The 26,196-nt window shown below is 37.7% G+C and overlaps 2 protein-coding genes across 2 annotated transcripts in view; one reads left to right on the top strand and one right to left on the bottom strand.

The window, feature by feature from the left end:
• LOC134226509 (uncharacterized) overlaps window positions 1-26,196 on the top strand; it is a 952,521-nt gene that overhangs the window by 588,638 nt on the left and 337,687 nt on the right. The gene's annotated exons all lie outside the window — the stretch shown is intronic.
• On the bottom strand, window positions 23,056-25,092 carry LOC134208937 (synaptic vesicle glycoprotein 2B-like). The gene is made up of 5 exons (XM_062684928.1): window positions 24,983-25,092; window positions 24,872-24,928; window positions 24,492-24,816; window positions 23,464-24,438; window positions 23,056-23,294 (listed from the first exon to the last, which is right to left on the bottom strand). The coding sequence occupies exons 1-5, from the start codon at window positions 25,008-25,010 to the stop codon at window positions 23,072-23,074; spliced, it is 1,608 nt and encodes a 535-aa protein (XP_062540912.1). The 5' UTR covers window positions 25,011-25,092; the 3' UTR covers window positions 23,056-23,071.

Raw genomic sequence — 26,196 nt, forward strand, 5'->3', positions numbered from 1 at the left:
TAGTGCTGGCAGAAACATTGATTTCTTGCATATGATTTCAACAATCAATCTTCGAAGCGTTGTAATATTTCCAGCAATGCTTATTCGTCAGCAAACTCTTTCAGCATCTCTCAGTATTGAGTCAGATGATTGAATTAACGATAAAATAAAGCCGCTAGGAGCAAAAATGCAAAAAATACATTTTTCCATACTAATCTCCATATAAATTTCAAACGCGATGCTGTAAGTGGGGAAGCAATCAATCGAGCTGTGTATGCGTGTTATGTATGTGTCAATGCCTATATGTGTGTTTGTTTGGAAATCAGTAAAAAAATCTTCAATGTTCACAGTGAAAAAAGGACTTTTCATTTTTAAAATCCTGTATCTCAAAATCGGAACATAGTACCTCGGGGTTTTAAGCGTTTCCAATGTAAAAATGGTCAAAGAACACGTTGGTGAGGTTATTTCCTGAATAAAAATATACTCATTAGGTAAAAAATGCATTTTTCACACAAAAATTTAAAAATTGTTAATTTGGCAACACTGCACATCAACAAATTATTTTTATATAAATTCCTTGAAAAATCTTCTTTCGAATGGTTACCTTAGATTCATTATAGACCTCACAGTTCCAGAGATATGTACAAAACAATATGATGAGTTTCATACATTTGTCCGAAAAGGGGATGGTCTTATTAATCGTGGGGAGGTCCAACCACCACGAAATTTTGGTTTTTGGGGTGTAATTCATACATAAACAATTGGTCAACATTTCATTCAATTCTAAGAAAGTCGATTGCACGTTTGCATTTTTTCTCGGTCACTTCATATGAAATGACCCACTATAGTGATTATTGTCCAAAATACAGCAAATAAAATCATTATCCCAAAGAAGGTCATTTTTATGTGGTTATATTTTTCATTATATTCTATTATATACATATATATATATATATATATATATATATATATTATATGTGAATATGTGAAAATACAGTTTACAAATTTTCAATTGCTTGATGAGCGATAGAGAGCTCATGGCTGTGCGGTTAACAACGCTTTTCGAGGTTAAATCTTCACTGGTTGATTAATATTGTGAATTTTTCATGTCTTCTTTCGTCTCTTGCATGTCTAGACCAACATTTGAAAAGGGAGTAACAGCCAAAAATTATTCCTTTTGATTCTTCGCCCTCATATATATCTTTATAAGTAGACAGGGCCCTCCTTAGCCGTGCGGTTAGACGCGCGGCTACAAAGCAAGACCATGCTGAGGGTAGCTGGGTTCGATTCCCGGTGCCGGTCTAGGCAATTTTCGGATTGGAAATTGTCTCGACTTCCCTGGGCATAAAAGTATCATCGTGTTAGCCTCATGATATTACGAATGCAAAAATGGTAACCTGGCTAAGAAACCTCGCAGTTAATAACTGTGGAAGTGCTTAATGAACACACTAAGCTGCGAGGCGGCTCTGTCCCAGTGTGGGGATGTAATGCCAATAAGAAGAAGAAGAAGAAGTAGACAAAGAATCAGAAGGGATAAATTTTGGCTGTTGCGCCCTTTTCAAATGTTGGTCTAGATGTGGTCCTAGGAGGTCATTCAAAAATGACATCCAACGTTTTTTCGTCATTTTTACTTTCACACTTTTACATGTCACAAATTGTCACAAACTACCGAACCGCTTTTGCTTATATAATAGTTTGAATTTTTCGAACACTTATTTTAACAATAACGTTCACATACAGAAATATCATGCACAACATTTGAAATCATTGGTTAAAATAGAAAGTTGCTTTGTGAGTTTGGTCGAGAGTTTGCTTCCATTTGTTCAAGACAAGAGTGAGCTAACCGACTGTTCAAAAATTGAAAGATTCCCTCAAATTAAAGTTTAAACTTACAAAAAAAATAGTTTTCCATATTCCATTCCTTTTTCACATTAATACTGTATTCCCTAACCCCGACTAAACTACGATTCTCGTCTTTGGCAAGAACATTTGAAAGATATTTTAAAATTGACAGTAACTCGTTCTGTCAAATAACTTGTCATCAATTTGTCACTAATATCAGTACATATATATTATGTTTACATCGATTGTGTTGTTTATGGGGTCATCCACAAATTACGTAAGGGTTTATTTGCCATTTTTTTAACCCCCCTCCCTCCCTTGTAAGGCATCATAAGATTTTCAAAGACCCCCCTCCCCTCCCTAACATCTTAGTAAGATTTCATTTTTTTCATTAAAATTATTCAAATTTGCTTGTGAAATGTTTTTAAAGCAGTTTATGTTTTTATTGAAGCTTTGAATACAAAAGAAAGTTGAATAAAAAATAAGACATCAGTTTTGGCGCAAACGAATCAGCAGAACCATCAATTTATGTGCTCTTACGATTCAGCAAACATGAATGATTAATCAGCTGCTGTGAACTCATTTGTTACCCAGGCTTCGACGGCTTGAACCTCAGCAAAATAATCGTCCATTGATTGTGGCGTGAAATCAGTTGCGTTGTCGGTATCAACATCCTCTTCATCCATCCAGTCAACGTCTTCAGCTCCTGTGTAATCGTCACGGATCACACACAGCAATTCCTTACATCGGCGAGCTGCTACTCGCACGGGACGAACTTTACCAGATTGTTTGTTGCACGAAGATCCATGAACCGATTTAGTGTGTATACCAGCAGCTTTCATCGATGCGAAATACAAACCACAAGTCTTACAGGTTCTTTGCTTGATTTCATTACGAAGCGAAGGGCAGTACATGTCGTATGGTACATTAACCATGTCAGAATCAACAGGTATAGGTACACCCAATGCAAGACGCTGGAACAGAGGCAAAAACCGATCTGTCTGTTTTACATCACCTGGTCTTGGTACCATGATACCCGCACTAGATTGTCTCAATGGGCAAGGTGGTGGAAGAAACCTGTTCGGTAAAACATAGAGATAGCTACTTCGGAATGGCTTGCAGCATCCAGCATTTTCACATTTAACGATTTGCAAGGCATATTGAGATTCGCGTACATGGTCCTTGTACCACTCATGATCTGGCAAGCTAGGAGGATCACATGCTTTCCTTGGTTCTTTATATTCGGCTACAACCGGGAATCCATCAATGACCAATGCACTCCATAGTTGACCCAATGCTTCACCCGCTGCTGTGAAGTTTTTCTTTTCGAGTTCTCCATCTATGGTTTTACCTCTTTCATCAAGATGGGATCCATATGAATCTGCAGGCAGGATCACTCCAGCTAGTTGAGAGCTGAGTGGCGCCATTTTCCGCTCTACGCGATTGAACGCGCTTCTTCCAGGCGCATTGGTCATCACAAGCATTGCATCAAGGTCATACCGAAGAAAATGTTGCACAGCATACAAAATAACTTTTGGGTATCTATAATGAAAAATGGATTTAACTGAAATACACATCTATACGTATATGAGAGCCAAACCTCGGATTTTCGTCAGGGCCCCCATCGACGGAGATAATCATGACCGGTTTTACAAATCCATCTTCAGTTTTCATGAAACTTTAAAAAGCTTCAACATCCATCAAAGTATCTAGATCATCCGAATGCGTTGCGGCATTGGAAGCAGCATGCTTGAGGCTACTAATAGCAATATACGTTGGCCCTGAATAAGTCACAGCTTCTGGATAGCCTTGTCCATGTGGTTTAATTACAATCGCACTGTAGACGGAAGGTGTAAGTTTGTGTTTTGGCGCTACTACCCAGTCATGGTCAGGTAGACTAACTCGGTACTCAAGGTGCATAAGTAGAGGTGACTGTTTGTGTGCCGCTGTGAGTCCAATCGGGACTTTAGCTTTGTCGTCCTGACTGATAAAGATAACCTGATCGCCACCCAGCAGTGAGGCAATGGATTCAATGTTTCGAATTGTTGAGACGCAGAACGTACTATCTGGATGCTGTTTATGTTGATCCGCTTGAGCCTTGCATAGCTTTACCTGAAATTTGCGATAACACAACATTTTTTTTGGTTTTACTTCTTCAGAACTCATTTTGTAAAATATTTAAATATAGGGGGATTCATATTCCGGCAATTTTGCATCACTTCGTCAGAAGCATTTTTCTAAACTTACATAGCACAAACTTGGCAACAACAAGCTTCCTATAATTCTGCGTTAGCATACCGAGTTTCAAGTAAATCGATCAATAAAAAACCCCCATGACGAAGTGATTCTTTGGGGTGCCGAAGTGCTGCAAAGCCCTACTTATAAATTTAATTGACCGAATCGTTTAAAGATCCAAAAAAATCCAAATTCCACAAAAATTTAATGAGGGCCGTTTAAGAAAATTTAGACGAAACATATCATGCATATGGACACAATAAAAAAAATTATCGCTGAGGCAAATGAAATGTAATATGTTATTATTAGTCATATAATATAAACTTTATTATGTATTACCAAATCAGGATTATAGAATTAGATTAACGCAGAGCATCGTAGCACAGACAAACAGACATAACACTTGTGAAATTCTCATTGTTCACTGATTTACTGGTCAATGTAAATCGTCATTAGTTGGCCAATCGATCATTCGTGGTGCGCGCATCGGATTCGCGAAGTCGAAGCAAAATTCTTCACACAAACAATGACAGTTCTTTATGGGTTTTTACAGTAGAGCAACAGAGAGGAGGAGATGGCGGCCATGTTTCACTCAAACTCTGACAGATAGCAATGGGGTTTACCATAGGAGGGAAGAGCAGAATTAGCTTCGACTTCGCGAATTGGCTCGAGTTTGACGTTTGCTCACTACCGCCGTCTGGTTCGTGGTATGCTCAACTTAATGACAACAACAGATGTCGTTAGGGTTTGTACGACGATGAATTTCATTAGTGAATTTTCAATATGTTATGTCTGTTTGTCTGTGATCGTAGTTAATATTCTGAATGAAATTTACCCAAAATAGCTCCGATAAAAAACAGTAAGAAAAAAGAGAACATAAATTTGGATTCAAATTCTAATAATCCTGATGCACTAAATATGACAGTCGAATCAATATTTTATCATAAAATAGCTATAATCAAATCTCAATCCTTTCATATTCACAATTGGCGAGAAAAAAGGGGCTCTGGTGCTGTTGACAAAACAGTTAGGCCGTTACAAATCATTTTAAAACAAGAGGGAAAACAGTGAGTAATTGAAAGTAACTCTGAGCAATCCTGAGTATATATTAGGGTGGTTCAAAAAATTGAGTTTGCTCCACACCGCTCATCCGATTCTGACCCAAATCCTGGATGTTCTCCGAAAATTTGAGCTGATTTGGATAAAAACTGACTTTAGCACAAGCCGTTTCAAGTTTGCATGAAAATTAGTATGGAGAAATTAAATTTTCCATTGTACTGACTATAACGCTTCCACATTGAACGCAGGCAAAAAGAAAACCCACAAAGCTAAAAGAAATACTCAAGAGCTCAAAACAAAAATTACGATGTGATTATCCGGGATGTTATTTTTTATGAATCCAGAGAAAAGAGTCCGAGCTGTAGATTATTAAACCATGAACTGGATAATTTGTAGCAGTGTATGATTGCTTGGAGCGATATTTTATGGGAAAATACTTCATTCCTAAGCCATCATGCTTTACCACTTATAACACCTGTGTGAGGAGCTGTTTTCTTCGTCATGGATGATTTTCTTAAACCAATCGGGTTCAAATTTGACATCAACGATCTTAATATTTTAATTACTAGACGACGAGTCATATCTTGACCGACAAAGAGCGCCATGACGAAGTGAACAAAACTGTCAAAACTACAAAAAGTTAACAACTTCATGTTCAGAATCATGCGCTACTCACCGGAACGGTCGATACGTGTCGTTTTCCTTCCAATGTCGCCGAATTTCTCGGCAGCAATCGAATATAGAGTCCACTTCGTGAAATGTTAAATCCCTTTCCCTTCACGGCGTCGTGCAGCTCATCAAGTGTTCGATACGTTCTAAGCATTTCTGTACGTCTTCTTGAATCCGCTGCCGGTCAGCGGTATCATCCATCCCCGCATCTCTTGCCACGATTAAAGCGTCATTCCTTGCTCGTAGAACTGATAGCTCCGATGCAATTTTGTCCTGCGTCGGAGTTTTTCTCTCTTGCGTAGAAGCCGTTGTTACAGGCTCGTCGGGCTTAGAAGAGTTTTTGTTCTGGTCCGATGTGCATTCAGCGCCAGTTGTAGTAGAACCCGATGCTGCGGAGATGCAAGAGGAAGTCGGTTGATCCTGCGAGCTACTCTCCGGACGTTGTTTTTGAGCCGCCTAAAATAATACAATAATTTAGTATGAAACTTTTAAACCAACATTTATAGTTACCTTAACAAAAAAAATTTTTGAATATGCTCTGCTTTTGCAACCTCGTTGCTTCCAGGAGGTTGAGTTTTTGTTTAATTGCTCTTTCGAGACTCTCGAATGTTTTGTTTTCCGCCTTCATCTGGTTCCAGATTTCATTAGCCTTCAGCTGGGCCTTGGCGGCAGATAATCCGGGGTTGGCATTTTTAAATGCCTGGCACCACTTGATGTGTAAATCGCCTTTTTTAGACATTGCAAATTAACACTTTTTCGCAACTGAAACTTCAACTTTTCAATGGAATTCTTTCTCGTGGACCGATACGCAAGCGGATTGAGTTTGAATTCGAACTACGCGGTAGGTGCTGATTTGTTTTAACGTTTGCGCGGTTTACACGGTATCATCAAATTACTCATTTGCAAGTTTAAAATAACCCATTTGCAAGATTATTTAATTAAATAAATTATATAATTCAAATTTATATATATATATATATATATATATATATATATATATATATATATATATATATATATATATATATATATATATATATATATATATATATATATATATATATATATATATATATATATATATATATATATATATATATATTCTTATCTTACGTAAGATTTTAACAAATCCCCCCTCGCTCCATCGTAAGCAAATGTAAGAAAACTTGGAACCCCCCCTCCCCCCCTATTCCCTTACATAATTTGTGGATGACCCCTATCTTTATGTTGTTGATTGCATTGTTTGTGTAGCGGAAAAATGGGTCGAACGTTGTAATATTGTAGCATTCTACCGATCAAGTTTTGAATTTTCTATATATAAAAAAATCAATGAACTCAAAATCCCACCTATTCACTGTCAATATCGAAATCAAGTTAAAATTTCTCTCACACAATACACTACCCCTAAGCAGAGAACACGAAACATTGTACTATAAAGCTAAAGGCAAAATCACAGATAGGCTCATTATTTTCGAGTCTTTGGACAGAAGCTGCAGCAACAGGGAGCAGAAAACAAAAATCGTGGATGTATTCCTATCCCAGGCAAGCCATCAATCTCGAGCAAGCGAGCCGCAGCGTGGATCACCGATAACCAGTGTCTGGCCTCCATCTATTCTATCGGCCGGCAAGCGAGTCACGAGGAGTTTGCCCTTGCCAAACAGCAGCCCGTTCAACCGGCTTAGTGCCAGGGTCAACCGACCAGGAGTTTTTCCGTCGCTTCATCCCATGCTTGCTCGATCTGGTGTTGCTTGACCGATAATTGCAATTATCATTGCAGCTCCGCTTCCACGTACGAAAGATTTACAAACAGAGTTAATTACCTACCTAGCTCAAATCCGTGCGCTCTAGTTCCAGTCCAACAGACAGCAAGTTTTCGTGCTAAATTATAGCCAAAGTGATACCAACCTGAAATTATTTTGCTTTGCTATCGTTCAGAAATAGGTAGAAGTGCGAAATAGTATCCGTATTGTAAGTATCACTGCGTGTGCATAGATTGAAGTAAAACCGATGTGAGATGTGTGTCTTATTGTGCTTTTGATCATTACCTAAAGCAGATATTTTATCGAATACAGCTCCCATGTGAGGTAGGTTTTTTGGTGATACGGTTTCATCGTCCGTTGGCGCGCAAAGTTGGCGAGCAACATCCGGGGCGACGGCGCAGTCTGTTGGCTGAAGCAGTGACCAATAGCTAGCTAGCAACGCGAGTGCGAGAGAGCCAGTCTCCGGCACCATGAGAAAAATTGTAGAAGTGCACACGAACAGAACATGAACAGTGATCGATCGATATGTTGAACAGTACTGGCCAGTGCGTGCGTTAGGTCCTAATTAGGGAGTTAGGTTTAAGCTTAAAACTAGGGGTAAGTGATTAAACGAATGATTCGGCCGAATTTCTGATCAGAGAATGAAATGTTGTTAAATAAAGTTGTGGAATTTGTGTTAGCTAAAATTGTTGCGTAAGATTTGTTGTCTTGAGAAGTGTTAATTTAGATTTTTAATTTTGCTGGTGGTGGTGAATTTTTAAAATTTGACGTCTCTCTATCCTTCCATTTTCGAACCTGCGACTTACTGGCGGGTGTTACCGAGCAAAAATGTTTGTACATAACAGGAGGTCGGCATTCGGGAAAACCTGATTGGCGCTTAAGCTGATTTCTAATAACGAGGACGGTTTTTTACTAAATAGGATCCACATATTGGTGGAATTTTCAGTGGGCCACCTGGAGAACGTTACAACGTGTGAAGTAAAAAAATTGTTCCAACAGCGAGCCACAATGTTTAGGAAAGTCCGTTTACAAGTTTCCAACCGACAAAGAACTGCCCAAGTAGCACTTGTAACTACTTGTAAATTGAAAAATGAAATAAGGAGTTACATAATTGTTGCATTAAAGATGCTCTGAACATGTCAGGTGAAAACAACATAAATTTAAGTTACATTTCAGTCGCTATGGAACTAAAACTGCAAAATGTTACTAACCAGTTACAAAGTAGTTGGTTTGCAACCATGGTTTGAAAATGTCACAAATTTTGAAGTCACATTACAGTTTTCAATTTGTTACATCGAGACTACTGGATGAGTAGTTACCGAATAATCACAATGTAACAAATAAAATGAAAACAATTGCATGGATAAATTTGAGCTACCATCAAGTTTCCAATTAATCATAAAAATGTGACGCAGAGTAAACACAAATGATTCTAAAAAGTTTATGTTGCACAGATTTGTTTATCGAATTCGTACCTACGTGTTTTTCAACGAATTAAATTACCGTGAAACGTATTTAGCTTTGCAAGTGTGTCACAGAATAACTAAATGCAGAATCCCAACAAACTTGCTGGTTACAAAGTAATCAATTCTTATAACCCACTAGTGGCAATGTAACCTGTTTACGATACTTCAAAAATATTGGCAGTGAACTAGATACACGGTTAGATGACTTTACCCATTAATGGGTACTGTGTTATTGTTGATATTATTCCCACCGTGAAAAATTCACCCATTTTCTTCAAAAAGCGCCACTACTCATTAAAATGGGTAGTGGCACTTTTTCAAGAAAATGGGTGAATTTTTCACGGTGGGAATAGTATCAACAATAACACAGTACCCATTAATGGGTAAAGTCATCTAACAGTGTAACTTGTAATTCGTATGTAACGAATGTGTAACCCGAATATTTTGATCAACACTACATGTTAAATGATTTGGTATATATTTGAAGCATATGAGCATATATACGGTATTATGTAATTATTTATAATCTGGCGCAAGTTTCGTTCAAAAATTAAAATGATTATTAAAGTACGTTGAACAATATTCTTAATTCGGTGACCCGAGACTAACTAGCTAATAACTTCCATTAAATTATTCATCTTCTCTATATAATAAAAATGAAATGGTCTGTGTTCGTATCCGCATAACTCGCAAACGGCTGGATGGATTTTCTTCAATCCTTCAGCGGATATGTTCATTATCGTTTCCCACGGGTTTATATGATATTTCCTCATGCGAAAATCACATAAATGCTGATTAAATCGTGAAAAACTAAATTTTAGATTCGTGTCGAAATTTCAAAAGGGCAGTTCACAACACGCATTTTCGCCTACTATGCAGGACAACGTCTGCCGGGTCAACTAGTAATTGATATTTTTTCTGAACATGGAACGTTCGAATTATCCTACAACGATGTCTGATAGGATATTGCTCTAAATCTAAAATCGGCGGCGTGGTGAGACTTACTTACTTACGGCGTGGTGTGAGTTAAATTTATTTTAAGGACTTTATTTTTTTAATTAGGTGATGTTTTTCTCACTCTCAGCTCTCAGGTTCCACACTTTGTATTTCAATCAATGATCTGTTAGACAAGATAGTATCCTTTAAGTATTTCAGGTTTTTCAAAAATCCTGAGTTGCAGATAACTACTGGAAAAATTAATGCAATGACCGAATTGGTATTACTCAACACTAAATCTTCCTACATTAAACTATTTCTAGACTATAAGATTGTGAATTTCCGGCTAGTTCAAACAAATTTGTAACACGCCCAAGCTTCTCTGTGATCTTTTCTATAAGAATAAGTATATAGGTAAAACCAAAAACATTTTAATATGATAGCATAAAACATTTTATATTCTACAAATTGTATTGATGAGCGTTCACCATTTATTGCAATTTATACAGAATTATTTAAAAAAAATCATCATCTCGCTTTCAATTGCGAAATGCTGTACCGATGGAATTTCTTTAGAATATTGCGATGATATTCGGTCAAAGTCTGAAAGAGATCAGACCTTTGTTAACACTCGAGCTTGCGGGCTGTTGTATATTACGAAAAAAAACATCCTTCACTGTACACAGCATGAGCGATTAAGGACCGCGTGCGTGCTGAACGGTTAATTATCAATTTGTTCTTTTGAGATTTGTTTAGCTCCCCTGTATCATTTACTGAAGAAGACAGAAAACTCGGAGAATCGGAAAAACACAATATTGAGACGCATAGCCAACATAACTGATCTGAAATCTAGAGTATGATGCAGACATCTGTACACCATTTGAGATTTAAATATCATCCTAATGGTCATTCCGAGAAAAATCACAATACAATATGCATATTTCGAATAAATAGTTGCAGTTTTGTTTTTCTTTTATTATTCCAAAAGAATTACTCCTCTTATGCAGATATTCCTCATTCAAATTTCGTGCTTGTAATACTAGTTACAAAATCTTTTGAACGACAATGTTCTATACAATGCAGCCATTATGTAAAATGTCATTAAAAGAAAATATGAATTTTGAGAAAAAATATTTGAGTTTTTCAAAAGATCTACATTTGTCATTCAAATAAAGATGCGAAAGTTTAATAGTATACACATTTTGTATAATAAATAATTGAAACTTATTTAAAAGCAAATATTTGTTTTAAAAAATTACAAAATAAATTCCAAAAAGTCGATTTGAATAAGGGCGCATGATTTTTATCGAGCTAAAACCATAGATTTCACCACACATCTAATTTGGCAAGCTTAAATTGATTGAAATATTGTAAGAAAACGACATTTCTTTCTTCGTGTTTATAAATTCATGTGTTTCATATTTTGAACTTCTACCATTTTATCCCACCTCCATTTCATTGTTTATTTCTAAACACATTTCTAGGTTTCATGGCAACTAGCTTATTGACAATTTGAATCAGAACTCCAGTTACTTGGTAACCTAATTGTTGCATAGAAATGTTATGGACAGATTACTATGCAACCTATTGTGTGACAGTATTTTGTTACATAGCAGCTTCATTTTCTGCGCTTTTTTGGTTACACTGCTGTAATAAAAATAGTTGCCGTAATTAAAATTTCACATGTGCATTTGTCGCATATCGATTGCCGTGACTTAATTGTGACAATATGTGCTACTTGGGTGTAAGTATAGAGGCAACAGCTGCGGCTCAATAAATTAATAGTTCAATACCTCATGCAGTTGCGGTATATGGATAAGACTCTGCAAATCTCCGGAACTGGAATGCATCTTTGCCTCTACTGGATCGTTATTACAACGCAAGCGGATCTGCTCGGACCATTTTTCTGAAACTATGCTCCGTGATCCCGGAAGGCATGATAAAGGGTAAGAATCAATAAAGTAAGTAGTTGTATTTTGAAATCAAATTTCTGCTTTTTAGTTTAAGAATCGGAGCAGTTCCCACAGTATCCACCTTTGATGACACCTCAATAAGGTGCATATGCTCGACTACGTCCTTAGAATTTGAAGATGACAATCAGCTTACAGAAACTGAACACTTTTGTAATGTAGAATACCTTGATGGTCACGCACAAGATGGTTCACACTCACGAATATACGAGCCGCTCTGAATGAATAACGACAGTTTATTGTTATGCATAACGCTAGTCATTCTAAAATTTCGGAGAATCAGTCAGAATTCGAACTAATATTGATGGATGAATCGAACTGGAGCAACATAAACACAAAACTTGTGAGTAATTCATTACTTCTTCCTGAAAAAGACGTCTGGAATGCAGGGAATACAAGTGTTCAAGTGTTAGATGAGGACGAATTCGATCTGCTAATAGAAGATCTAAACGGAAATACAATAGTGGAAGCCTGATGGGAGGGAGATCCAGATACTACACACGAAATAACAATAAAATTAAACGTCATGACGCAAGAAAATTATCGACGAGCAAAATATACCAAAGCAAGCGTCACACGGACTGACCAATTTTTGTTTTGCGTGTCATCGATGTTTTCGTTGATTTCATTGAAGCCGGTGCGTGACTTTCTCAAGTTTCATATAACATAGTCGTTTTTCGCTTCTCTATGGAGGGAATCACAAAATGCGGCGGATTAAATTCAGTATAAATAAAATACGAATCTCTTGTCAGCATCTATCTCGACTCATTTATATAAAATTTAATAATTTTGTCGATATTTTTTCACACTAATTTATTCCTAATAATGGTATAAATTTCAATGAATCGTTATCTAAATTCTCGTAAAGTATGATATCAATGCAATGATATATTTTGGCAAATAATTTCATAAATGATTACCACCAGGCTTCGGAATTCTCACTCATATGAATAAAAACCCAGGATTGATCCCAACAGCGGAGTGCAATTTTTCCATATTCTCCTTTGAGCAAGTGTTCTCACACAATATTTTATCCGGATAGAAAGGCGGGCGATAAACTCGCGAGCGGCGGCTTGCCAGATAATTTAATTTTGGGCCTCCAAATTCTCCATCTCGCCACTTCTCCAGATAAGTTTTAAAAGCATATTCACAAAAATGTAGGTCCGCGACGGGATTCGAACCCAAAACAATTTTAAAATGCATAGAGCGCCCACTATAACCACGCCACCACACGAACCGATTGAAAGCAAATAGAAAAACTGCTGTCTTGAACCTACTACTTATCGTGGCGCATCGTCGTATGCAATCAATTCGGAGAAGCAAAGTAAGCAGCATTTGATTTTCACGAAACATGGGAAGAGGGATAACAATTTTTCGCACCATCGCTTGTGCCGGAGTTTATCGCACTGTAATTTATCCGGATAAAATGGATGGTGGAGCGATCTGTTGTCGCGTGAGTGAGTGAGAAATCCGAACCCTGATTACCACTACACCTTTATCCCTTTTTGTTCATCGAATCATCGGTATTTTGGCGTTTGTTTATCTCCGTTATCGACATTAGCTTTTTGATTATGAAGGGATAGCCTTGTCGTCATGAAGAACGGTAATTGATGTTTTGGGGTAAGGAAAATAAATAATTTGAATAAAAATGGGATAGAATGTTAATGCAATTTAGCTATTACCAATCAAAACTACAATGTGGTCTAATGGTTAAGATATCTGAGCAAAGGTTCTACAGTGTTATTTCTTCAAGGTTCGATAAACGATTAAGCAAATAAATAAATAAATGAAAATCTGCATAAAAGACTCTCGATGTTCCTCTGAAGAACCCAAATTTAAAGTTCTTATCAAAAATTCTGACATATCGATAAAGTATAACGGTGAAAAATCATATCGTTTGAACCGTTGTAACGGTATTTTTTTTTGGAAAAGATCCTTTGCAATTTTTGAGTAATTCAAAATTCTTCAAGTAACGACATCTATCGCTATCGATGATTCATAAAAAAACATTTAAAATTGGATATGAAGAATTTTGAAGAAACTTTAAAAAATGGTTGGCAAGGATTGATTATTCATGTTGGCAAATGTGTTTTTGTTTTCTTTTGCAATTCAAAGTAGCTTGCTTCATAACGGGTGGGAAAAGACGGAAGTTGCAAAGCGAAATCTCTCTTCCATTCTTTCACCATATATACCAGATTCGGACAACGAACACTTTACAGATTTTTTGAAATCGTCAAAATCCGACTATTCACGATTAAAATTACGAAAAAAAAATTTAACTGTTGCTGCGGATTGGGTTGATTTTGAAGAACGTGAAACGAGTGATGCAGATAATGAATTAATAAGCGATAAGCAAAGGGAATCATTGCAAGAAGATGTATCCTAGACGTCTCCTTTTTTCTTTACAATGGACACCATTTTCAAACGAGTTTCACAGTTCGATTGTATTTGGCATTTTTTTTTGTTCAACAACCGTCGTTTCAAATATAGATTGATAATGTTCAAAATAATTTTCTGCTTTTTATAGTTTTCAAGCAAATGATCAGTATTAATACTCCCCATTTATTAAACATTTTCAGCTAGGTCTGCGATGACGTTTCATGACAACTAAAGTTAGGTCTGTACTGACATTCAAATTTTTTTAAACTGAATCTCCCTCCCAGGTGGAAGCTACAATCGAGATACTGAAGGAAAAGCTTCGTTCGGCAAGAGCAACAAACAGTTTGTTAGGGGAGCGATTGGAAGTTCTCCGAAAACAGTTCTACGCTTTAGAAAGCAAATGGAAAAGAAAAGATATTGTAATTCAAAAACTATGACAAAGCATCAAAGCACATAGCTCTAATCTCAAACAAATCCCAGAAGATTCAAGAACAAATCAAAATCTTTTGAAGAAAGTTAGAAATAATCCGGTTCTTTTGAACAGTTTGTCAAACACATCCAAGAAACCCAAGGGAAGAAGATACAATCAGCATTTCAGAAAATTTGCTACGTCATCCTCCCTCTATGGCCCCAAGGCATATCGAATGATATAAAGTTCCAAGGCACTGTGTTTCCCTCCAAAGCGGACCATTAAGAAATGGACATGGAGATTCAAATTGGCCCTGGGTTGAACTCCACAATTTTCCAAAAAAAATGAAATAAGGTACTGACCTCTGCGAACAAGATCGTTTGGTTATCATTGCTTTAGACGGTATGAAAGTAAAATCGTACTTATACTTATACTGCAAAGAACGATACATTTCACGGGTTCCCTAACACAGGTTCCAAACGAAGAATTGAAAAAAACCCAGATTAATCCACCTACAGTGAGATTTTGACCCTTCCTCAATTATAAGGAAATTTTTTCCAGACTCCAGTATTTAAAACGAGATAAAACTACTCAGCTTCCCACGGCGATTTACCGTGAAAGTGACAAAATAATTGCCTACCCAAAGGCGGATCTCATGGGTTGAGTGACAACTCAACGAATGATAACGTACTGTACTTCATGCTGCCTATCTATAAGGCGCTCGTCGAATTGAATAACTATTGCGACATGGTCAATAACTGTCGTAACGCTGGTTGCATATATTGTACTCGCAATTTCCAGAGACCTCGATAATAATTAATCCAGAACTAACTAAATCAGTCATTGATCTGAGCGAAACTCAATAGCGTTCAATAATAACATATATTTCGCCTTATGGATGCCTAATTTGGTAAAACTAAACTTGTTCAATACCTTAAAAATGAGCGAGATTTTTATGGTAGTAAATTTCAGAATTTGGATACATACGCACACATACATGCATACAAGTGATCTATTAGTGTCTCAAAACATGCTCACATTTGCTATCCAGCTTCCACTGGAGAAATTTTTGAAATCCCTTTCAATTTTTACGTTTTTGCTTTTCTGAGAAGATTGTTTTGTACATGCTTCTATATGTTCCTCAATTAAAATAATTTGTTTCTTTGATACAAATCAGAAAAATAGGCATAATTCCATATCACATCATTTGTTATAATTATATTTTCAATTTCAATGTGAATTTGTTTCAAATATCATACATTTTATTCAATAATTCACAAGATTTCTTGATAGATTAATACATAACACACCTGCGTAACGCATACAAAGTGAAATTATAGACACTTCCGAAGGAAGGGTCAAAAACGATCCACTACGATTGGCAAGCGAAGCGGTGACGGTTATGATAAGAGGAGTATTCAATAACTTCAAACAGGTAATATTTACGGTTATGTAGTACAAACATTGTAATTTTTACGATTTTTCTATAGGGTCTAGGATATTTTTTAATTGAAAACACACTCGGTAGCGATCAGCAACTAAACATTGTTTTTGAAGTGATAAGGCGAGTTAGAGCAGGATGCATTTATTGGGTGGTGTTCTGACTTGTCAATATCCCCAACTCAGCCATCTTGGATTTTTGTATGGAATTTATGCTCGTTTGTTTACGTTTTGCACTGAAAATTTATGTACCCCCCCCCCCCCCCGCGCTGGTTATTCCCATCTACTGACAATCTTGAGTTAGAGAGGCAGGCTATATTCCAAAAGTTTTAGTGATGGACCAATTTGTCACTAATTTAAAAATGGCTAAAGATGCAGGAGTAACCATCGAAATTCCTTTCTTCTCCGTGGATGATGAAAAAGTATACGTTATGTGGGATTCACCGCATCTCATTAAAAACACACGTAATATGCTTAAAAAGTGCAACGCTGTTTTCGATGGTCAAATCGCTAGCTTCGACGACATTGAAGAACTTTACGCGATTGATTCACTGGCCAACCCAATGTTAGCCCTAAGATTGATTGAGAAACATATATAGTTACCTCCTTTCTCACCAATGAACGTTTCGATGGCCGCTTGTACACTTAGTGAATCAGTAGCAGCAGCACTCCTTCATTATTCTAGTACAGGCGAACTTGATCAGCGAGCTGAACAGACAGCTGCATTCATAGCTATACATGATAAGCTTTTCGACACATTCAATTCTGAACAAAGGGACTGCGTTTCTAAGGTATGTCTTATATTTGAATACATAGTTATTCAATTTGTTGATAGTTTGATTTATAGATATTCAAGGCAGCCATCAAAGAAGATTCATGTCACTACGACTTTTTGGAAGCTGCCAAAACCCCTTTCAGTAAAATGTACTTCACTGATAAAACGTGCTTTGATATTACAAAGGTAAGGTGCACTAATGGGGCCCTCCTTAGCCGTGCGGTAAGACGCGCCGGCTCTACCGGTCTAGGCAATTTTTGGATTGGAAATTGTCTCGACTTCTCTGAGCATAAAGTATCATCGTGTATCAGCAGTAGCAGTAGCAGTAGCAGCAGTGTGGGGATGTAGTGCCAATAAGAAGAAGAAGAAGAAGCTGCACTAATACTTAAGTTCTAAGCTTTTGATTGATGATTTTTCACCCATAGGCTGCTGAACAATCGAAAAAATTAACTGTAAGGCAAAGGCATCCGAATTATGTTAATAGATTATTCAACAACATAAATGTTCAAAAACTTCTATGAAAAGAGCTAGTGATAACATACAAATGCGATTATCTACCCACTAAACCCTTGATGCAAGACTGTCTTGAAAATTTATTTTCCGAAGTACGTCGCCGATGCGGAAGTAATGATACACCTGATGCACTGCAATTCGGTGCAGCCTACAAATATGCAATCCTAGAAATGAACAATTTTCTAATCGATGGTAGGGACACGGCAGGTATTTTCGTCTGTTTGTCATAGTCTCGAAAACCAATAAAAGAGACGCTTTTTTGTAAAACGCATACGTACCAAATCGTAAGCTCAGGAGAAACGTTCTGCTATAGTGGAGTTCTAGCAAATGTACGTTGCTTTCGTTGGTTTTAGCCCCTATGAGGATGGACGGAAATACCCGCCGTGTCCCTAGTAATTGCAAACAGGACTCAGTTCATCCTCTTTTAGATGAGAATGATACACATGAATGTAGCCACGATAAGTCGATAATCCGTTATAAACGGATTCCGTTAGATTTAACGATACCACTTGAAATTCCTATGAAGGAATTGAATGGCTTAGTATATGTACTTGGAGCCTCAGTGAATAAGTTACCTCACCGGAAGTGTCACAAACAATTAACGGATGAAAAAAGTCAACGCTATGTACAATCTTGTGATATTAAACAAATTACTGCAGGCAGAAGATATAATATTCCAAATAATAATTTGTACGCCATCGGCTTATGATGCTACGCCTCCTTCAAGCAAAACTTTGGAAAGTTTCTTTGCCAAAATCATCAAGGCGATAAAAGCCGGTTGAAGGACAGCCTTGACTATGAATATTTCAGATATAATGTTTGTAAAGGTTGTTATCAAACAGTAGTCGACAAAATATTCAATACATTGATAAACGGTTTTTTGAAGCAAGTAAAGGCTACAAATGCACAGAATAATACAAAAAAGCACAAACGAAACCGTAAGGCACAGCGAATGTGCTTGCCATTGAAATTTTATGATTGGTTGTACCTAACTTTCTTGTTACTTTGAACTGATGTTGCATGAAGTAGCTAAATTGAATAAAACTCTTGTGATGCAATTTTATGTTTGTAGTAGAAAACACAAGCTTTGTTTTTTATGTATTAATTGCAGCGCAAGTATAGTGCAAGATGGCGTATCGCTGTATATCATACCTAGAAATAATCATGTAATATTAGGTGCTGTGGCAACGACATATTCGAGCGTCACATTGGACGTGAAATTAGGTGATAATTTAATTTTACATCACACCTTTATTGACAAAAAGGATTAGAACGAGAACCGAGCATAAGCCAGCTGAGTGAGAGCCCAAAACGTTACCACTCAACTATCTTCGTCTCTTGAAAGAGAGGTGATCGAAGTAAAGCATGCTCCACGATTTGCACTGAACAAGTATTTCACTGTGATGCCTTGATATCGACTGCCAGAGCGTTAGGTGCGTCGCATCGGGTGCTGTGTTTGGGTTTCATGACATGTAATTTTAAATCATCTAACATTGAAAAATATGCGATTCAGTTTATGTCATGTGGTTTTGTGTCATTTTATTCACGTACGTCACCTGTAATATTCATATTTTTTTGGTGTGTAGATACAAAAACTGAAAATGGAACATGATTTGCTCGAGTAATCACGCAACAAGCAGAATATAACTTAAGAATATAACTCAAATAAAATGCAACAAAAATCCATGGAATGGCATAAAATACGATGGGTGTTGATGGGCTGGGTACGTTGCTCGCATGCCTGAAAAGTGATTTTCGTTATTCAAGAAAATAAAATGTCTATTGACTATTGAGAAGTTTTCTGTTAATGGTTTTTTATTTCGTCATACATATTTTATCCATATAAAAAATCCTGTATAACACATTTATTACACTAGGGCATGATGTGTGCCGGATACATTACATTATCACTTTGTATTCTATATGCATTACTTCATCACTTTGTATTCTTTATATGTATACTGGTACAGCTCTCGAAACACATATACCTTTGTGCAGCGTTTTCAAACTAAAACTGTCAGTGACCCTTTCGCTCTCCATTACTTCTCCGTTCACTTTGATTGTTACTTAAATTGAATGGATCTGGATCGAGTTCTTTTCCAGCCAACGCCTCCGATTTGGAATCATATAAAGGATCAGCAATTATGAAAAATACGATTAGTTCCGCTCTTGCTCTGCGGGCATTCCAGGAAACGATATGCGTCATAAGGTTCTTCCTTTTTCCTTGGTGTATTGAAAACCCGTTCGAAGCCGCTTTATAATTAGTCCTTATCCGGAAGATCCACAAACATCAAACATTCTGAAATATCAAATTGTTACATGCGTAAAATGTTGATATGCTGTAGGAAAAACTATACCTGTGCTCAGAGCAATTAACAGACTGTATTTCTTAGCACTATCTGACCGTACACCGTCCATTTTCACGGATCCACTCCCGAAAACCTTCACGAATGCAAAGCCCAAGGAGAAACAAATTTCTCAATATACAAACTGCGGCTAACCAACAACAAAACAAACTGTATGAATTTTGACAACCGATTCTTGTGCACAACAAATGAAAAATAGTCAGATGATTAAATTGAACATTTGTCTCCGTTGCGATTTTTTATAGTACAGTGAACGTTCGTTAATTGGGGTTTTTCTAGTTGGGGCGCTTTTTAGTTGGGGGTTCGCTAATTGGGGCGAAACCCAATTAAAAAACAGCTAACCGTCAGAATGTGATGTCAAAAACGCGTTGACGTTTTGTTTCCGTGCTTGGCGGGATCGATATTTTCTGGCGCGTAAAATTTTCCTTTGTTCAATGCAAAAAGTAAACAACATTGACGCTTGTCAAAACGCACCAATTAGCGAACGGCATTCGCTAGTTGGGGTGAGGTCGTGCCCCAATTAGCGAACGATCACTGTATAGAAAAGAACTATTTTTATGAGAAGAATAAATTTGAATATTGTTTAATTCAAACGGAACATACCAAATAATATATTTTAAGAGGAAGGGGCAATAAAAATTAAATTTATTATCACTGCCGATTGCAAAATTTATTCTTAAGTTCCACACAAACAAATTACATTTTTCCGACGCACACATATTTACGCTAGATGGTGTGTAAATCACTGGACAGATGGAGTTAGTGTTCCAACGTATTTTTATTTGAATTAATTGCCGTATTTTTTTCAACCAAATCCTTCTAGCAGGCACGTCGGTATGTCGTGTTTGTTATAAACGTGTGTTTTGTTCTGGGTATAAAAATCCTTATGAATGAAATGAAATGAAATCCTCCTTATAAATGAATTAACTAATTAGCGAATTTGATACACTTTTATTGTGCTCAGAAGAGTCTACCCGGTGCTTAGGTGAAACACTCAAGGGAACAGTTGAAACACGATGGTCAACTTTGATGAAAAGAAGAAGTGTCAAAACACGCGTCTTTGTAGATCTCGTCTCAGCTTATTACAAAGCTCCTTTCCATCAAAACAAAGGGGGTTTGAAGCAGAGGATGTAACATTTTGGTCAAATTTGAGTTGATAATAGAAAAAATCCTTTGGTTTTAGAACTTTGCAGCAATATACCGATATAGTTTGTACGTAATCTGTAAAAAAATGTGAAAATTCACAGAAAATAAGTAATTTTTTGAATAATAGAAAAATTTCAAAGCCCGTTTTTTTCAAAACTCAGTTTTTGTTACTTACACCCCTTTGCGTTTGACCTCCTCAACTGACCATCTATTGCCCTTAACATGGGTTAATTAAATTGGTTTCGATTGGTCGGTATTTATTTATTACCAGAATAAGGCCGGAGTGGCCTGTGCAGTACATAAAAGTCTTCTCCATTCAGCTCGGCCCATGGCTGCACGTCGCCAACCACGCAGTCTACGGGTCCGCAAATCGTCTTACACCTGATCGATCCACCTTGCCCGCTGTACGCCTCGCCTTCTAGTTCCGGTCGTAGCGTTTTGCGGAGTCCAAAGTACGTACGATTTCCAGTCATGTTGCGTCTTCGAATTTCTTTGCTGGTATCGTTATCGGAGGCTACCAGTGAACCGAAGTACACGAATTCTTCAATCACCTCGATTTCGTCACCACAGGTACAAACTCGTAGTGTGTGGCTTACGTTGTTCTCTCTTGAGCCTCTTCCTATAATGTACTTCCTCTTCGACATGTTGATGACTAGTCCAATCCGTTTAGCTTCGCTTTTCAGTCTGATGTAGGCTTCCTCCATCCTCTCAAAGTTACGTGTCATAATGTGAATGTCGTAGGTGAAACCAAATAACTGGATGGACTTCGTGGAAATCGGTCCACTCGTGTCGATCCCTGCCCTTCATATTACTCCCTCCAAAGCGATGTTGAATAGCAGACACGAAAGACCATCACCTTGCCGTAATCCTCTACGCGTTCTGAAGGGATTCGAGAATGTCCCTGAAACTCGAACTACGCTCATCACCTGATCCATCGTCGCCTTGATCAACCGTATCAGTTTATCCGAGAATAAGTTTTCGTGCATTAGCTGCCATAGCTGGTCCCGATCGATTGTATCATATGCGGATTTGAAGTCAATAAATAGATGATGTGTGGGCATGTGCGGCATTTCTGAAATACTTGACGTACGGCGAACATCTGGACTGTGGTAGAGCGTTCACCCATAAATCCCGCCTGGCACTGCCCCACGAACTCTCTTGCAATTGGTGTTAGTCGGCGGCATCATATTTGGGAGAGTACCTTGTAGGCGGCGTTCAGCAATGTGATTGCGCGGTAGTTGCTACAATCCAGCTTATCGCCCTTTTTGTAGATGGGACACACGACACCTTCCATCCACTCCTGCGGCAGAACCTCATCTTCCCAAACCTTGGTAATCACCCAGTGCAGCGCTCTAGCCAGTGCCTCATTACCGTGTTTAAACAGCTCTCCTGGTAGTTGGTTTGTTTTTCAGCCGGCTGATCTCTTCCTGGATTTCCTGGAGATTCGGAGCCGGAAGTCGTATGTCCTGCGCTCGTGCTCCCAGGTGCATTACCATACCGTCACCGTTGGCTGCCACATCGCCATTCAGGTGCTCTTCGTAGTGCTGCCGCCATCTTTGGACCAAAACCAAAACCAAAACAAAAAATCAATAAAGAGCAATAAAAAATATGAAGATTTCCTTGACAAAATATAAAAAAGCAATAAAACTGACAATTTCTTTATAGATTATGGCAGCGTTTCTCGTTTATAAAAATTAGATCAACTTTATTGTTCTTTAAAACAAATGTGCAAATTTTCTTTCTTCTTACTTTTTATGGCTCTAATGATTTTTTTTTTGTGTAAAAATTTCTGTTTTTTTGCCGGAAATCTGGACATGATTGGATCCCAAACAAGCTCTCATATCAGAAATTATTTTAATATTTTTCACATTTTAGGAGAGGGTTACGGCCTCTGCCCAAGCCCTTGATCTTTGTAATAACCCCTAACTAACATGGTCACAAGCAGGCATGATCATGATCCATTTTGATCTCTGATACGCTCTGCGATCTAGTGATTACCACATATCAGGACAAACATTTTGGTATATGGTAAAAAATCCGGTCATCTGCAAAATCCTCCCATTCAAGGATATTTCAATTTCGGCTTGAATTTGAACTTTACGCAGTACTAATTAGTGATTAGGTGCTTTATTCTGTGATGTTTGGTGATTGCACTTCCGTTGGTATTTTTGATTGGTCTCGTTGATCAATACTCGGAACGAAAAACGATATAATTCCGCAGGCGATCAACAGTAATGAAGCTACACCAAATGTCAATTCACAGTGCTTTTCCAACAAGATGCCTAGGAGATTTGATCCAAACGCACTTCCCAATCGACCGATCATCAGCGATATGCAAACAGCCATTGTTCTACAATTTGAAAAAAAAACTAATAATTCCACATATGTAACAGTTTTTATAGAGTGGATCCTCATGAGATTAATAATGAGTGAAGGAAGTTAGTTATACACTTGGTGGATGTTTCAAACCACTTCACATAAATTATTAATTTCTTCAATGTTGATTATCCGTATTTTACCTTAGGTTCGTCGGGTATAGATCCGTTATAATCGCACTCATCATGATTGCCGTGTATCCACTGCACAGAAACACCGTGTAAATGCACATGACCACTGCCGACGAGTCGACAAAGAACAAAAGCTGGCCTGCCATACCACAGGTCACAAAAACAAACACCAACAGCGGTAATCTCCCGAAGAAGTTAATGGTCGTTGCGATGACCGCAAATCCCACAGCATAGATTGATCCCAAAGCTATCGAAAGTCGTAACCCGCTCGGTTTCATCGTTTGTATGGCTTCATTACTCTCCTCTGCAGCCATCGCCAAGGTTCCATAATGTTTCAAGAGTTGACACATGGTTGCTTTTCGGATTCCGGTTTCATCCACGGCTACCATCTGGTTGACGATCTCTGGGAAAAACATGAACATTCCTTGTGACACCATGTACGACACGAACTGAAGAATGCAGATAACTGTCGTCTTCCGAAGATGTGGGCTCATGAAAAGTGGGACTGTCTGGTTCCACACCATTCTGATAAAGGCTAGGAAGCCCCTGGTGTTCTTCAATAAAATCCTTCTCTCACGTTCCATTTGGTCTTCTTGGCTCTCCCGAAGAGAATCGAAACGAAGTGGAACTGTTTTCTTACCGAAAGTATTAATTCTGTGCATCCAATGAATAGCTTCAATTGCACGATTGGATTCACCTTGACTAAAGGAAAATTTTGGACTCTCCGGCAATTTCAGTAGTATTAATGCACATACCAGTCCTGGTAGACTGCAAACAATAAAATACATTCGATATGGCCTGTAAACCATACCCAGAAGGGGGATTGGTAGCTCCCACTCTTGACTTATTACGATGTAGGCCAATCCAGGAAGTATAATACTGCCCGCTGCAAATACTATGGACGCTCCCATAATCGCTCGGAATCCATTTTTGCGATCATGAAACTCGTTCAGATAAGCATAGCTGGCAGACGATGGTCCTGCAATGCTGGAAAACGGGTTTGAGTATAGATTTACGTGAAGGCAAATTCATCGGCTTACAAAACTCCAACCATGAATCGCATGAATACAATGACCCAAAAATTGGCTAAAAAGCTGGAAATAAGACTAATAGTGAAGGTAATAAACAATGTTGGGATCATGATTTTTCGCCGACCGTAGGTGTCGGCCAAGAATCCCCACATATGAGAACTAACGATAACTCCAGCAAATCCTATTGCACTTAGTATTCCTTTTTCCTTGGTGGTAATTTTCATATCATGTCCGATAAACGAAATAATATAGCCAATTCCGAATATTTCCAGCAGATATGCAGCCAGGATGGTTCCAGAAACCAACATTAGAACTACATTGCATATTCCGAATTCTGAAACATATGCGTTGTAGTTTGGTTAGAAACAAACTGCAGTGTTTTATTATACTTGCCATCGCCAGAGCTTCATCAATGGATATGTCCGTCGGTTTGGGAGCTGTAATTCCTACAAGAATGAAAATTTAGTATCTAGACGGAACTGATAGTATCAGAAGTATACCAGGTCCCTTATTTTCAACGATCTCCATCGTTGCGAGTATAGTTTTTACTTAATGTAGTACAACATGGGCGAAATATTCACCTGCACCCGTTCAGGAAAAACATTGAAATGGGAGAAAACACTTCACCCAGTAGTTATATCGCGGGAATCAATTAGTTCCACTTTATATTTTCCGCATTACATGTGACAAACGCCAGCACGTGCACGTGTAATTTACGATAACAACCTCGTACTTATGAGATTGTTTGTACAATACTCATAAAACTCGATCATAAAAAATTGATGGGAAAATGAACTCTCTAGAACTATGAAAGCTCAGAGGAACTTGCCCTGTTTTTCAACTCTACAACATGCTTGTTCTATAAGCATTTTTGCACATTAGATGAACTGATTACAATCACACTATTTTGGCATTCAGATTGAAATCACGATTTTCATTAGTATAGCGACACGATATACAGAATAGCGACAGATATGTGACGTTCTTGAGTGCAGTTCGTCAGATCTACAATCATGTGGAAGTGTCTCAAACTAAGCCTCAAAATCAATTATCCGTTACATTACTTGACAAGTTATGATAACCTGAACTCATGAACGTTTTGGATAGCCTTGAATGCCTTGGAATACAAAATAATAGATCTCACATATCTTGACAGGCAGCTAAGGGTCTGTTGAGGAGAATATTTCGCAAAAACTGCAATATCACTATGGGTCCACTGAGAATTGTCACATGAATCATTTTATATCTGTGAACATTTTGATGTGCATATTACCTTTATCTTCTATAGTAGAATTCAAGACCTGAACTCATGAATGTTTTGAATGAATAGGAATGCCCTTAATAGTATCCTCTACAAAAAATATTGCTTATATATGTCAACAGTTTCTTGTGATATTCTTCTCTTCTATCTGGCACGTTATGGTATATCACGTGGCAAGACTTGAAGGAAGCACTGCCCAAGTAACCATTAGGCCGTAAAAATTGGCACTAATTCGCCTCTATAATCCAATAAAGAACATGTATTACAGATCCTAAAAAACTAGCCCATTCAAATGCTGCTTAAAATCCACTTTTGGCTGATTATTCGGGTGATATACTGCCTGCCCCCACTTTCATGATAATGATACCCATGGCAGAGACGTTTCAGTGAGAGAGATGTTTCTACTGCATTTTTTTTCTTTCTTCCTGACACCAACTGTAATCCTTCGCGTGC

This window comes from Armigeres subalbatus, chromosome 1 (assembly GCF_024139115.2).
Source record: "Armigeres subalbatus isolate Guangzhou_Male chromosome 1, GZ_Asu_2, whole genome shotgun sequence".
Classification (NCBI taxonomy): Eukaryota; Metazoa; Arthropoda; class Insecta; order Diptera; family Culicidae; genus Armigeres; species Armigeres subalbatus.

Excerpts from the sequence above, each read along its gene's own strand:
- LOC134208937 (XM_062684928.1), bottom strand. The coding sequence starts at position 25,010 with ATGGAGATCGTTGAAAATAAGGGACCTG. Across the intron at positions 24,929-24,982 it reads CGTTGAAAATAAGGGACCTG|GAATTACAGCTCCCAAACCG; the intron begins GTATACTTCTGA and ends TCATTCTTGTAG. Across the intron at positions 24,439-24,491 it reads CGATTCATGGTTGGAGTTTT|CATTGCAGGACCATCGTCTG; the intron begins GTAAGCCGATGA and ends CCCGTTTTCCAG.